Raw genomic sequence first — 15,314 nt, forward strand, 5'->3', positions numbered from 1 at the left:
TAGTTCATACTCAAGCTCTTCCTACATATCCTCTCCTTGGCTTGAATTTCACTCGTAAGGTACTATATGTACTTCGCCAGACCCATTCCACTTAGAACTTATACGCGAATCCAGAATCAATGAAGACTCATGACATTTCAATGGACCAGAATTAACATCCTACAATAGAAACCTACTGCCAATTAACGCTCAGGTTGGCTAAAGCTGACAACCCTAAACCCCCTCACCTGTCTCCGGTCGTGTACCGTCTCATGAACTCCTAGGTTTCTAATGAGGAACTGATGATTCTGTATGATTGGCTTAATTGTTCTTCAATCTAGATACTATAGACTAATCATTGTAACACTGTCGTAATAAGTAAAGGGAAGCATGGACTTATTATAATACATGTAGTTAGGCATTAGAAGGAACTACCACGATGTAGCTAGTTATGGGGTATACGAGAATGAACCACGTTATGAGAAAAAGACCTTTGTTTTATGAGCGTCATTCTAGTGTATATGCTGTATATTCTTTTTGCTTAACCATATGGAAACAAGAATGACAACCTCACAAAGTGCCCAGAACATGCAAAGCGAATCTCTCTATGACAAAATTCAAAGTCAAGGTCGAGATGAAGAGCGAGACTCTAGAGAAGAGTAAAACAATAAACAGACGCCGAAAATGGGTGATCGGATGTAGAGCTTGTAGGTCTTCTGTACACATAGATTGGAAAACCATCGTCCACATTGTTCTCGTAGATTCACTCCAGATTGCAACACTCATATACAAAAATTCTCCGAAAAAAAAAGACCACAAGGGTGAAAGAGGAAAAGGGGAAAGAAAAGACTAGACTGAAGGAAAAAAAAATTCAGATCTATCATATCGGGAATCATATGGCGTCTCCGCAGAAACACGGTGGAAAAAAAAGGTGACATGGCAGTGGGCAAAAAAAGCGAACCCCCAATATCTAACAAATCAATATGCAAGATATCAAGGTGCAACTCCAACTCCGGTGAAAGACATGCGAATTCCTGTTTTGGGGGTTCGTCATCTTGGGACAAAAGAAGAAAGAATCAGTCGTGGTATCGAGTGAATAGAATGGGTTAGATGGCATCATCTAGAAGTGGAAGCCGCCATGAGAATGACCGAAGGGGTCGCCGCCGCCGCCGCCGTTCATCATGTTGCGAAGCATTTCGGGATCGATAGTATGGACGCCGCCGCCGCCGAATCCACCGCCGAATCCACCACCAGGGAAGCCACCGCCGCCGAAGCCGCCGCCGGGGAAACCACCACCACCAGGGAAACCACCGCCGCCATACATGCCCTCCCTCAGTTCATCGTAGTTATCATAAGCAGCACGTTTCCTGAAAATAAGATTAGTTCTGTGTCAAATGAATGGTGTTGAAACTTGTGGCGGACTTACTGAGAATCAATCAAAGTCTCGTAGGCTTCGCCAATTTCCTTGAACTTCTCGTCGCCGGCTGCACCGTCGCGGTTCTTATCGGGGTGGTATAGAATAGCCAGCTTGCGGTAAGCCTTCTTGATTTCCTGATCGCTGGCATCCTTGCTGATCCCCAGAATCTTATAGTAGTCCTTGCGTTGAGACTTCTTCAACTCGAATTCAGCATTTTGTATATCCTCTGCAATGCCGCTCTCGTTGGGGTTGTTCTCAGCAACGCTCTTATAGTCACGAATAGCCTCCTCCCAGTTACCGGCCTTGCCGTGGGCCTTGGCACGGCACTTCATAGCCTTGATATATCCGGGGTCGAGACGGAGGGCTTCAGTACAGTCCTGAATGGCAGCGTCATACTCCTTCAAGTTGATATAAGCCTGAGCACGGTTACCCAGAATCTTGGCATTCATATCCTTGTTGGAGGGGTCAACCTCAAGAGCCTGGGCCCAAAGTTCGATAGCACGACCATAATCCTTGGCCTTGAAAGCGTTGTTTCCTTCTTCCTTTGTGCGAGCCAACTTCTGCACAATACGCAGCAGCTTGATGGCCTGCTTCATGTCTGGGTCCAGCCCGAGGCACATCTTCAGAAGCTTCTGCGCCTGCTCGGACTCACCGAGGGCATAGAAGGCGCGGGCACGGATCATCATCGCATCCGGGTCTTGGCTGTTCTCGCGCAGCAAGCTGATCGCAATGTCCTGTGCCTTGCCCAGCGAGTTGACGTTGTTCAGCTTGAGATGGGCCTCGGCGGCCAAAAGCGTCCACTTGCGGGGCTCCTTGACACCTTGTCCGAGTCCTTGCCGTGCCTGGTCTAGGCAATAGATCACCATCGACAGACCGCGGTCTTGTGCTATTGTATCTTCGGCCTGCTTAACGAAACGCAGCATCTTCTCTGCGGCTGCCCGATCAGTGGCGGTCGCTGGTGGCTGGATGCGTGACAGCACCTCCAGGGCCTCTGCGGGGCGACCCAAACTTGTCAGGATCTTAGCCCATCGGTGCATAATCTTTGGGTTGTTGGGGTCGAGCTCGTTGGAGCGCTGAACATCTTCAAGCGCATTGGAAAATTGTTTAGCGGACATGTAGGCCGCCGCACGGTTAGAGAGATAGGCCGATGAGTTGGGATTGATCTCGATGGCTGTAGTCACAAAAAAAATCATCAGCGACCCCGCCCATTCAAGGCTAATTCATGAGACACGGAGTCCCTGTGAGATCAGAAAATACATACCCTTGTTGTATTCCTCGATAGCTCGTCGGTAGTTGCCATCCTTGAAGAACTTGTTTCCGGCCAACTTGAAGGAGTCGGCCTCGTCGGCAGAGGCTGAATTCGGCTGGTGTGGTGGCGGGGTTGGACTCCGCTCCTCAGTGCCATTCACGCCATTGTTCTGAGGTTCCTGGGGATCGATATCCATGGAGCTCCGTTGCTCTTCGTTTGCTGCCATGGCGGACAATCGACGACGTAGCTCGTCAGGTGGGAGATTGAGTGGGTGTGTGTCCTGGTCACGCGAAGACCGGGAAAACCTGAAATTGGCGGTCGGTCCGGAATTGGAGGATGACCGACTGTGAGTAAAATAGGATTGTTTGGAGGATTTGGAGGGTTTGGTGGGGGACGAGGATTTGGAAGGAGGTTTAGATGACTTGGTCGGGGATTTAGATGGCGACTTCGAAGATGTGGATGTGCGCGAAGCGGAAAATGAATTTCGAGGTGAACGTATATCAGGGTTGTTCTTCTCGCTCTTCTCCTTGTCCTTGTCCTTTTTGAAGAAGTGGGCGAGTTGGACCATTGGGGGGTGGGGAGGGCGGTTTTTTTTTTCTTCTATCGAAGGCGGTAGAATCGGGGAGATTTCCAGGTCTGAACCACGGATGGGAGGGACTTGGGGAATATCAACTTTGGACTTTTGCAACTTTTGGCAACTTCAACTTTGCAACTTGAAATCTTTTTTTATTCAAGTTTGACCCATGTCTTGTTTCACTCTTTGATTGCTGTCATATTAATAATAATAATAAAGTATGTTGATTGCGGACTGGGTTTGGTAGCCTCGATGCTTGATGTCGGGGTGAAAACTAGACCGAGAGATTCGTCGGGCACGTCCTCTTATAATATAATTTTTTTTTTCTATTCTATCATATGTCCCATCTTTACTACTGGCTGGCAAATAATCCAGAGGCTGGAGAGCTGCTGGTCTGTGTTAGCGCACAAAAGAATTGGAGCAATGGAGTCACCCATTCCTTGACCGGGATTGATACCCAGCCGCGAGGGGAGGGGGAAACAAGTCGAAGTGATTCGAGAATCTTCCATCTTCTTATTTTCGTCTTTGAATCCTATCACCCCCTCAACGAAAACTGCAGGGGTGGTTAGCGAGGCTGTTTACTCGCGGTGGAGCGGTGGATCCAATATGCAGTTTGCTAGTTTCCTATGCTGACGGGTGACAGACATACAGCAACGCCGTGACTGGCGTCTCGGAGAGGGGAACCCCTGCATCGGGCTCCTCGTCTGGATATTACTCACACTAATCTTGTCTGGACCAATCCAGCTACATCTCGGTTCTCCATGCCCAGATGCCGGGGTATACTTATACAACGTATCGAGGGCCAAGTCTGGGCCCGATTAGGACTCGTCTTAATAGCCATAGTACAAATTTCTCTTGTAGGCGAAACTTAAGTGAAACACCGGTCTTACAGCGTCATCACATAGGTCTAATTTATGAAAAGATGCTGAAAAATAAGTGTTATAAGCACTAGTGTACTGAAAGGCTTAAAAAAGCTATGAAGCATGTCAAAAGAATGGGTAGAGAGCGAAAGAATCATAATATCAGAATGACAAATTCATTTGATAACTCCAGCGCCATGTCACCAAGGTATCCATCCCCTCTCTTCAAGCTACCATGTTATCATTGTCATAACCCCCAGCTCCTCACGGAATCCCCGCGGTTAGTCATTTAGATATTCCCTACTACAAAATTTTAGAAGATCTTTACATTAGTGTATTAATAAAGCAATATTATGGGTAATCTCCCTTAGAGCAAAATGAATCTGATGCTCAAATAGTGGGGATGGGTCCATTGATGACCCCTGTTCCGTTCCCGGTAGCGCATTTCCGCCAACATTGACTTAAAAGCCAATATTAAGAAGAACCAATAACAGGTGAGCTTGTCAACGGCTAACGGGGCACCATCCGCTATCATAACTTCTCCCGTCAGAAATATAGCAATGCGCAAAAAGGACAAACCCCCAATATACGCTCGATCAAGCTATGACATATCGGAGTGAGACTCCAATTCTGGTCAAATACATGGATATTACTGTCTTTCTGTTTCGTCGACTCGTGAAAGAAGATAGAATAATTCCTCGTCAACAAGATGGGTTGGATGCTTGATCTGAACCAAAGGTCGTATGGTGGACATCCTTTTTGGAGGGGCCCTGTATACTCTCGAGACAGGCGAGAGAAAATGATACAAATTTGTAGAAATATAGCTTCATTGTTTGAATTCATAATAACCCCCGAGCCATTGAGAGAAGTCAGCCAACCCTAGAGTCAGACAGTCTAAGATCAAACCGAATGGATGCTATCGCCCCTTTCTCTATAAGCGGTGCTCAATTTTATCTACAACAAACCGCTTCAGAGTAAAGTCAAAACTACATCAGTCCAATTTCTATATGTACTTATTTGGCATTCATATATGCCCGATACAGGCCACGAATCAATATATTCCCATGGCATATCAGAAAGGTTATAAGGCTAACCAAACAGAGAGGCACTGTACTCAAGAACGATCAATCACGCCCAATTTCTGCCGATTCTCATGTATCCTTCGAGCAGTTGCAACCCAGTTGGAAACCCGGTCATTTCTTAAAGCTGTGTCATGTGTCTGGCCCAACCTGCGTTCATCATGGGGCGGGGACTGTCTCAGCAGATTCTCCCGGCAAAGGCGATTATTATAGTCGATGTGCTCGTCAAGACATTGAAACACGTTCTGCCATGGTGTTATTGGTGAAATGGGCGAAATTGGTGATACTGGTGATCGACAAAACGCTGTATCATCTTGGGGCCGAGAATCATGTGTGCGGGGCATATATATCTCTCCAACAATCCATTTCTTTTCAGCTTCAATCCAAGTGAGAGGCACACAACTCCGTGGTCGGACAGGAGGATGTGGAGTGTGTTGCATACGTGGGGGCATCTCGTATTCATATTGCGGATCGCAGTTGGGAGATAGTTCGTCCGACGGATTGCTTGTACGTCTACGGGGAGAAGTCCGCGTTATATTGCCATCGACTGTGGAGCGGTTAACTGACCAGTCCTGTAGTCCGTTGCAATGCTGTGTTGGCGAGATAGCGTCCGTTGAAGCAGGTCTCGGTGGCAGAGGTGTTGACGGTAAATGTTGACTCGAAGCACGTAACTGTGTATGAATACGAGGGGGGCTCATATCTGGCGGAATAATGAATTTTGGATTAACCATAGGTGAGCCCTCGAGGGATGAGAGATCCATGAGAGGATATTCAAGGTCAGAGGGTGGTTTGGGATGTTCGGAAGCGCGTCGCTGGGACTGACAGAAACGCATTGTTCGGTGGAATAGGGATTCTGACAAGTAGATAGTATATCATATGGCTTGATATACTATCTTTAGACACGAGCTTTGTGCGCTTCGGGAGAGTTCAATAGTGGACCGTCACGGAGGGCCCGTATCCAAAGTCAGAATAGAACCGAACTTGGAATAAAAGGGTCCTTCCTAGGGCGGATAAGCCCAAAAAGGCATCCACTCTTCCCCGGAGAAGGGAATACAACACATATTATGCAGGGTATACACAAAGAAGGAGCAAATAAAAGGCAGATTTATAGGCAGTGGAGTGGAAAGGATATTATTAGGGCTAGAAAAATACTGATGATCTTTCATTGTTCTTATCTATCGGGCATCCCGAAGTCATCACTGAAAATCAATTGCCAGAATGCGAAATCATACCGCTCCTTTTCAGGACAATGGTCATGGATGTCCCACCAGGAAAAAACAAAGAATATAAAGAGAAACCCACCATAGTCCCAAAATTGATTAGTTGCTCGGGGTCCAAGTTGGGGTCCAAATGCATCCACACAAGGGGTCATACATTTTCTCATTCTCACTGCAATGGCCTCAACTTACTAGGTATGTTTGAGATTTCCAATATGTCTTTGGAAAGTAGCAGAAATGGGGCCTGTACGAAGGCCAAGCCTGCCAAGATACTTCGTATATTGCAATACTAATATGAAGGGGTCGTGGCTCCAAATCCGCGTGTCCGGGGCTCGGATCCGATATGTGTTGAAGACTCGAATAATCTCGGTCATAATACACTGCTTCGATTCTTTTTTTTTTCTTTCCTCGCTTGACTGGAGGTGTCCGAATGGCACCAAAGGACACCAGGGGTGAGAGCCCAGTCGATCCTGAATGAACCAGCAGATTTCCGATTCAGCCACTGAACTCACGAATGGTGGAGCTCTCTATTTTCGTCTGCGAATTGTTTACTGTGTACATCGTTTATGCCCATGTGTGCCTGTAATAGTACAAAAATAGTCGGCCTTGTCATGTCTATTTTAGTACCCCACAATCTTTTTTTGTCTTTTCGGATATTTTCCTATATGGGTGTTATTGGTGCTGTGGCTAGAAGTAGACACTATAGCAGAGTCATGGGTGACAGCAAACTACAAAGAATGCCCAGAGAGAATTATCGAGGGGGGAACTGTGAATGAACGAGACCAATACTCGCCATTGATATAAATAAGCGTTATGAATCATGTTGACCGACATGTTCAAGTAGTTCAAGTAGACTAGATTCTAGCTCGAGCTCAATATCACTTGAAACAACAATATATATATACCCAGTACCCATAAAGTTGATTCTATTCATGGATGAGGTTGCGACTTTCCAGAAAACTCATGGTAGTCAGATTCAAGCGTTGAATTGCGGTAGCACGGATGGTAGTTCGCTGGATCAAGTTAAGTTCGAGGTTCAAAATTCAGCCACTCAGTTTGCTTTACAATTGTAAGTCATAGCATGTTCAGCCCTACGAAGTACGAGATTTGATATTTCACATAGAGTCAGGGGCAGGGATAGGAGGCAATACTCGAGTTATCTACGATGGCCGATGCTAGTATTGAGTAAGAGCTTGTCTAGAAGGTTTCAAAATGAACCTGTCTACATAGAAAGTACTAAAACAAGTTATGGAATTATAAATATGCAAAAGGATACATTTCAAATAGGCTACGGCGCTGGAGAGAGGGAAATGTGAAAAGCTGTCATGGTTTACATTAAGATCGTGCTCAAGCCACCAAGCGAGCTTCGCACAACTCCGAAGCTATCCAGGAGAGCCCAAGAAGAAATAAAAAAGGAATATGTATATCAAAAAATCGAAAAGGGGATAGTCATATCCAGTCAGAAAGCAACAATTGTTAATAGTAAATCACCAGAAACCCTAAGTAACACAATCCTCTTCTCACGTCACCTCTAATCAACCACTCCAGTTCAACACAGTGGCTACGCCAAGGTTAGACCCATGGGATCCAACTAGGTGCAGCAGTGCATCAAAAACCCGGAAGAAGTCATTTACAGGAAGAAGGCAGCGACGGCGGCGGCACCGGCGAAGCCGAGGGAGCCGCTGAGAGCACCGGCACCGTTGAAGACAGGGGAAGAGGTAGCGGGGGAGACACCAGCGGTGCCAGTGGCGACACCCTTGCTGCTGGAGGGAACGTGGGGGACACCACCGGTGGGGCCGTGGGGGATAGCGCTACCAGCGGGAGTGCTGGCGGAAACGGGCACGGTAGAGTAGATGACGGTGGGCACACAGGTGGTGATGGCAATCACGCTGGAGGAGACCACGGGAGCGGGGGCGCTGGGAGCGCTAGGAGCGGGAGCGCTGGGGGCAGGGGCGCTGGAGGGAGCGCTGGGGGCGGGAACACTGGGAGCCCAGGTGGGGACGGAGGACCAGGCAGGGGTCTCGGAAGACCAGGCGGGGGTCTCAGTAGAGACGGGGACGGTCTCAGTCTCGGGAGCCTCACCAGCGGGGGTGGTGGCAACGGCGGGAGCGCTGGAGGGGGTGGTGCTGCCAGTGGGCTCAACGCCGGCACCGCCCTTGTTGCCGGGGCAGTCGGTGACGGTAGGAGCGCAAGAGGTGATGGTCACCTCATCGGTCTCGTAGACGGTCTTGTCGGCACCGGGGGCAGCAATGGCAAGGCCGGCGAAGAAAGCAATGGTGGCAGTAGTGAAACGCATTTTGAATGTTTATGTACGAAAACCGTAAAAAGTGATGTTCAAAAAGGTATATATAAAAGCGTAGCTTTTGAAAGAGAGTGAGTTGGTTGTTTAAAGAGTGGAAGACCGAAGTCGAGAGAGAGTGACTGGATGCTTTGCAACGAAGAATGTACTTGGAGAGAAGAAAGAACAGAAACAGCACGGGGGAGGCAGGGGGCCTTTGTATGAACGGGGAGATTAGTGTCACAGATCAGCAGCCACTTGCTTTCTCGTTGTTTTGACCCATTTCGACCCATTTTGGCCCTAAAAAAAGGGGAAAAGAACAAAGACCCAAGTTGTACTAGGTACTTAATCCGCCACTAATCCACACCGCAACCTGCCATGTACCCAGAACTTGACCCTCGCACAGCCTTCATTTATTCAATTCTATGATTGGATCGATGCCAGGGGGAGGTTTCTCATTACCAGGTTAGTTGGTAATTTTGCCCCGCTATGATTTCTAGCGCTAACTTATGACGATCGCCTAGACTTTGGAGACAACCCTGACGGAGTATCAAATTCCTATACGGAGTAAACAGGTTGTAGATATATAAATACATACTTCATACTCCTATATCTAAGAATGAAACTACAATACTACTACAGAGTATACAATACCATCTCCCTCTCCCATGTATGTATTTTGTTTTCTCTTTCTAATCTTGATGTTTCAGACCGCATCGCTGATCCACTACCCGTTCCTGGCATCCCAGTTGTTGGCATTTCCCCGTGGGTCTATTCTCATCTCCACTTACCCCTGAACAGCCCGCCATTTCTTTCGCCAAGAGAACGTACTGTGTAAGGGCGAATCCACGATGATGTGCACTTTACTTGCGAAATGGGATTGGTTCTTTCTCCGGACGTTCATCTTAACATGGAACCCAAACCACTTTCTATGTTGTACTCCGTATGTTATATTTCTTTGTCGGAATAAAACCCGAGACATCCTTTGTATTATTACTAGCCATGTATTGCCTTTACACATTAGTACCTTTTAACTATTATATCTGACTTCTGTGGATCCTAATTTATGGCACTGTACTGTGTCCTCCGGAGCACTGAGTATATCGTCGTCTGAGACCTTTTTTGGTATTTTGTATGTTGTACTGGGTACCGAGTAACTACATGTATGTTGACCATGTTTCCTGGCATCAAAGAGTTGTCGTTTCTTACTATCCCTATTGCGCAACTGTATGTAATATTATAAACCCGGCCAATTTTAGTAAAACTACCTAGAGTAAGCCAATAACCCTGAAAAACAACGCCACTACTTAAGTTACTGTGAATTGCCCCCGCAACGGGAAGGTCTCGCTTCATAACGGCTAGACCGCATTGTTTTGCCTCCGGTCATAGTGCTTGACGATGCTTGCATCTCGTGCCCCTGGACTAGGCAAATGTGGGAGTCAATGCCCAAGCGCAATTTGAGAAAAAATAATATCAGGGTCTGGCCGTGTGATTGGGTGACCCTGACATGGAGCATATGCTGTAATTTTGAGTCTGTTACATCGGCCACTCGGGCTGCACGGTCCATTTTACTTTTTTTGTGTTTTGTATCTGCTTGTAAGAAATCTGTACTCCATACCTTAGAATAATCGGCAGTTATACATACACATACTTGTAGTTCACTGTAGTTGGAACCGGCAGCATCAAAGCGTGTCGATCTTCATCCTGTTCCTAAGTCGAGACCTTGGATCGGACTTTCGAAGCGGTTCGACCACCAGGGCAAATCAGGGTACCTACTGTACTGTAGGTATACCTGGGTAGTTTTGCATAGCCAATGATCGTTTAACCCGGTTAACGCCTTTGACTTTAGACCAATTTTGTTGTACTTTGTTGTCCGGGATCCATGATAGGGGTTGTTCGCAGTGTTCCAGGGCCTCGTGGCGCCCCCCAAACTCCACATGCCGCCGCTATTGAATTCTTGCGCTTCATGGCCCCTTTTTCAATAGATCGGGCCTATGTAGATTCTATATTCCAACATGCTATACTCCGTATACGGTAAGGCTGTACCCTTATCAACCCCATACTCATCCTTGATACTATCTTTAGCTATAATTAGCTTTGTAGAGTATAATTATTGGTGGAGCGTGTTTTATATATATAGCACAACGTTGAGCCAGACCATCAATGATAGGGGTGTTCGTGGGATAATGATTTGGGTGGACCTGGAACTTTTCCGAAGTTCAGCCTCGCCTATCGTGTGGGATATCCTTTACCTTCCTCATTTGACTTCAGTTGTCTCTGAGTCTCTGATGCTCATGGTAAGGGGGTTTTGTCTCAGCCCACCGCTCATACCGCATTCTGGGATTCTTACTTCACATCTTTTGACATTTCCTAACCATTGCGCGGTGCCATGAGCAGACGGATATCACATCGGCTAAGTCGAGAAATTCGTGATTGACTCCCAAGTCAATTTTCTACTGCTCAATGACATTACTTGGACTTGATATGACAGATTCCATTTGACTTGTTCCCCCTCACATAACACCAACAGATCTACGTTGTAGTATGATGTCTTTCGCGCCCAACCAAGGCACCGATTCTGCTATGATGCGGGACTGTCCTCATCTGCTACCCCATCACGTCGCGTCGTCCACTCTGCAGAAAGCGATTTTATGTGATCGCCATCAACAATCACCCATCCGTCACCCAACCCGACCGATCAGCATCGACGCGTCATTATTTTAGCGCTGATGACACAAGCGAGCGGCACCGAGAAGAATATTACGGAGTAGACTCGTTGAGTTTATGTCTATCGAATGCTCCGTACCGAGTACGGAATTCAGATACGCAATATATGCGGAGACAATTTATTTTCGTACCACTATGGGCTCCCGAGGTCGGTGGTATAATGTAATATAACATGGAAGACAACACCCGCGGAAGCTCATCCAGTATAGGCCGTTTTCAAAGAACCGGAAGAGCTAGCTGCTCTGCGCGCTGCCTTTCAAATGCAGCGTTGCAAATCTCTCAACGATCGTAGATCGGCAATGACAATGGTTTGGTTATATTGTCAGTATAGTCATACTTGAAAAGTCTGTAGGACCAAAACCGGGCCTCCCCACTTCACCAAGCAGCGAGAATCTCGATCATGGCTCAGCTTGCTTTTGATCACCGGGATTGCAACCTCGGGGTTGTTGGTGTAAATAAGCCCTTTTGAAGACAAGCGCACGATTCCGTCAAGAATTTTCCTGATATTATTTCTTTATTAGCTAGATCGGGCATCCTTTAGAATCGATTATTCCACTGCCGATAGAGTCTAGGTTGTACTGGAGTACTCCGTATGTAGCAGTATGTACAACAGATATTTTTTTATCTGCTCATCGGGACCAAAATTAGATCGAGATTCACCAAACGCTTGTCTCAAATGAACTCAAATTGTGATATCCACACTGGGGCTATCTACGATATTGTACGATTCTGCTTGGCCTTATGGAACTTGGCGCCGGCTCTCCCGACAATTAGGTCTACGACATAATTTAAATCACGGCCTTAGGAAGTAAACGTTTCGATAGTTAGTAACCGATCCTTTTAACGCCCAGATTTCAGGACAAACCCAGGAAGACTAAAATGCTACTGGTGCGGATCAAGTAGGGCTTCCGGGCCCGCCCATGTCATCATCGGGTTTCATTGCGTATGGCCACAGGGTTGGGCTAAGCCACACCTTGCCAAGGGATAGAATTATTAGCCTTGTTATTAGCACTGGAATTAGCCTGGAATTAGCCCCTCAATGACATATCTATACGTAGTTAATCTATAGAGTAGCTTTTTTTGGAAATATTAGCCCTCGCAATGCTATAACTGGATATAACTAGAGATTGCATCATATAACACATTCCTCCGTAGATAGATTGCAAAAAGGAAAAAGCCGGTACTTCTGTAGGGCTGCACAGGTGGGTAAGATCTCTATGGCCTGTGATAGGTTGTCTTTAGGTGGGGGATACCTAGGTCGGCTTGAATGTGCTGGCAATGATGTCTCGCCACAGTTTGCCTGTAAGTGTGCCCATTAATTGCGGCTCCAAGGCAACAACGTAAGGTCACAACGTTTGACAGTTTAACAGTTTGACAGTTTGACAGTTGTACTGTATTTTAGTTCTGATTTTGACATGGTAGCACATATATGTACATATAACTACCCGGTATGTAACTATGGACGTATGCACTCCGTGTAGACATAGGCCCGATATAAAACTCGAACAAAAAAAAAGGGGAGAGAAATGAACCATGGTACTCAAGAGAATTCTCTGTTGATTTCCCAGAAGATTTTCAAAAGAATTAGAATAACATGCAGATATGTCAATGACACCAAAAAAAATGATCTAAAAATCAAGACATCTAATAATTGTACTCTGTACATCCTACGGAGTTACAAAGTACATCATAGACATGTGTTTCAGCTCAGGCGCTTTCTGAAACATCAAGGCCCCACCACAACCCGACCTCTCTTACCGGCTGTGTCGCTCTATTAATATTCTCTTATGGAGAGAGTTTTCTAGTCCTACAAACGTTTGAACTAGACCCTAATTACTTGACATATATTCTATAAAAAGTACGAAGGGATCCTCTATTTCTTATATGGTGGAGTAACAGGTCACCTGCCGCATCTCTCGGTAACTTCTAAACTCCACTCGTTTGTGCTCTACCTTATCTCTTCTACTACTTCTACCTCTGCTTCTGCCTCTTCCTCTGTCTTTGCCAGTGTTCTTTACCTTTGTTTCTATTTCTGCTTCTGCTCTGCCATTCACATTACTTTTTCTTCACTCCAATCCGTCTTTCCCCCTCCTCAGACTTAGGCGGATTGGTCCAAGGTCGACACTGTGGCTACTCTCGCAGATCCGAACGAGTTGTTTTTGCCGGGTGAAAGGCAAAACAATCTCGCCATGTCCTCACCCGTTCCCCTCCTTCGTCCACCGGTTCCTGGCGCTCGCAACAATAATGGCAGCCCACGAGCGCCGAAGCTCACGTTAGGCATCCCCCCTCACCTAGCGCCAAACCCGTCAATGGCAATGCCGCCCCCGCCCAAGTACCTCAAATCCAAACCCAAACCCAACCCCAGCCTCGTCCGTCGGGTCGGCCGGCACCACCACGACTGCATCTCGCTACTCCTATGGGCAGTCAACAGAATGTATCCCAGCCAACCCTCATGCCGAACGGTCGACCAGCCCCGCCCCCACTGAGTACAAATGGCCTAGGAGGTGGAGGTGGTGCACCCAGTCTAAAAATTCAAACCAATGGACCAGCGTCTTCAAATCCTTCATACTCGACAATGAATTTCGCTATGGGGCTCCGGCAACCGGATGGCTCGTCAGACCCGTCCTCGGCCATCAGTTCGGTGTACTCAGATCGTGAGAACGGAGACCGTGAAAACAATGTAAACGGCCTCCTCCCCGATCTGGACAAATTGAGTCTAGAGAAGGGCCGGCCCCTCGATGTCGATGATCTCGATGATGAAGGCTGGCACGCGGCCAGTGAACAGAATATGATTGTTGAACTTGGAAGTCTGGGAGAGGGTGCCGGCGGAGCCGTTACCCGATGCCGACTCAAGGAAGGAAAGACCGTTTTTGCATTGAAGGTGCGTCGCTTTGGCTGATCAACTTTTGCATATCTGCTATCGGCGACAGAAGCTAACATCCCATCCTAGATCATTACTACAGACCCCAACCCGGATGTCAAGAAACAGATTGTTCGAGAGCTTAACTTCAACAAAGACTGCGCTTCGCACCACATCTGCCGTTACTATGGTGCTTTCATGGACAAGTCCACTGGCACCATCTCTATTGCCATGGAGTTCTGTGAAGGTGGAAGTCTGGACAGCATCTACAAAGAGGTCAAAAAGCTTGGAGGTCGCACTGGAGAGAAAGTCCTTGGCAAGGTCGCAGAAGGCGTCTTGAATGGGTTGACCTATCTTCACAGCCGAAAGATCATTCACCGAGGTACGAACCACTCTCTTGCGGCATACATTGACCATAAGCGGCTAATCTTTTCCAGACATCAAACCATCGAACATTCTCTTGTGCCGTGATGGCAAGGTCAAACTCTGCGACTTTGGTGTCAGCGGTGAATTCGGTACCAAAGGCGACGCCAACACCTTCATTGGCACTTCCTACTATATGGCCCCAGAGCGCATTACTGGTCAATCATACACCATTACATCTGACGTTTGGTCTCTCGGTGTGACTTTGCTGGAAGTCGCGCAGCACCGATTCCCCTTCCCTGCTGACGGGACTGAGATGCAACCCCGTGCAGGACTAATAGATCTCCTAACCTATATCGTCCGCCAACCAATTCCCAAATTGAAGGATGAGCCACAAAATGGTATTCGCTGGTCAGACAACTTCAAATATTTCATCGAATGCTGGTGTGTACTTCGTGTTTGGAATTCTTTTTTTTTTTTCTATACTAACTCAATCAACAGCTTGGAAAAAGAACCCCCTCGACGTGCGACACCCTGGCGGATGCTGGAACATCCATGGGTGCAGGACATGAGAAACAAGAAGGTCAACATGACGAACTTTATAAGGCAGGTGTGGGATTGGAAAGAGTAGACAAGGTCCCGAGGACCCTTTTTTTGAGGGTGCTGTACTGCTTTGCTGCTTTGCTGCATTTATTTTGAGTATGAGTGGCT

General features: G+C 47.1%; 4 protein-coding genes across 4 annotated transcripts; 1 reads left to right on the top strand and 3 right to left on the bottom strand.

Moving 5' to 3' along the window:
• Window positions 1–1,099: 1,099 nt before the first annotated feature.
• Window positions 1,100–3,213, bottom strand: N7487_004241 (DnaJ and TPR domain protein; the record flags this gene model as incomplete). Its single annotated transcript, XM_056871988.1, has 3 exons — window positions 1,100–1,346; window positions 1,406–2,567; window positions 2,658–3,213. The coding sequence occupies 3 exons, from the start codon at window positions 3,211–3,213 to the stop codon at window positions 1,100–1,102; spliced, it is 1,965 nt and encodes a 654-aa protein (XP_056729708.1).
• Window positions 3,214–5,193: 1,980 nt separating this feature from the next.
• N7487_004242 (uncharacterized protein) lies at window positions 5,194–5,991 on the bottom strand (the record flags this gene model as incomplete). The annotated part of the gene is made up of 1 exon (XM_056871989.1): window positions 5,194–5,991. One exon carries the CDS (start codon window positions 5,989–5,991, stop codon window positions 5,194–5,196), a length of 798 nt encoding a protein of 265 aa, XP_056729709.1.
• A 2,014-nt stretch (window positions 5,992–8,005) lies between these two features.
• On the bottom strand, window positions 8,006–8,671 carry N7487_004243 (GPI anchored serine-rich protein; the record flags this gene model as incomplete). The annotated part of the gene is made up of 1 exon (XM_056871990.1): window positions 8,006–8,671. One exon carries the CDS (start codon window positions 8,669–8,671, stop codon window positions 8,006–8,008), a length of 666 nt encoding a protein of 221 aa, XP_056729710.1.
• Window positions 8,672–13,569: 4,898 nt separating this feature from the next.
• N7487_004244 (dual-specificity mitogen-activated protein kinase kinase) lies at window positions 13,570–15,253 on the top strand (the record flags this gene model as incomplete). The annotated part of the gene is made up of 5 exons (XM_056871991.1): window positions 13,570–13,652; window positions 13,676–14,261; window positions 14,331–14,622; window positions 14,678–15,047; window positions 15,105–15,253. The coding sequence occupies 5 exons, from the start codon at window positions 13,570–13,572 to the stop codon at window positions 15,232–15,234; spliced, it is 1,461 nt and encodes a 486-aa protein (XP_056729711.1). The 3' UTR covers window positions 15,235–15,253.
• Between the last annotated feature and the right edge of the window lie 61 nt (window positions 15,254–15,314).

The sequence above is a fragment of the Penicillium crustosum genome (assembly GCF_028827405.1).
Source record: "Penicillium crustosum strain IBT 35664 chromosome Unknown utg000002l_segment0_segment0, whole genome shotgun sequence".
Lineage (NCBI taxonomy): Eukaryota > Fungi > Ascomycota > Eurotiomycetes > Eurotiales > Aspergillaceae > Penicillium > Penicillium crustosum.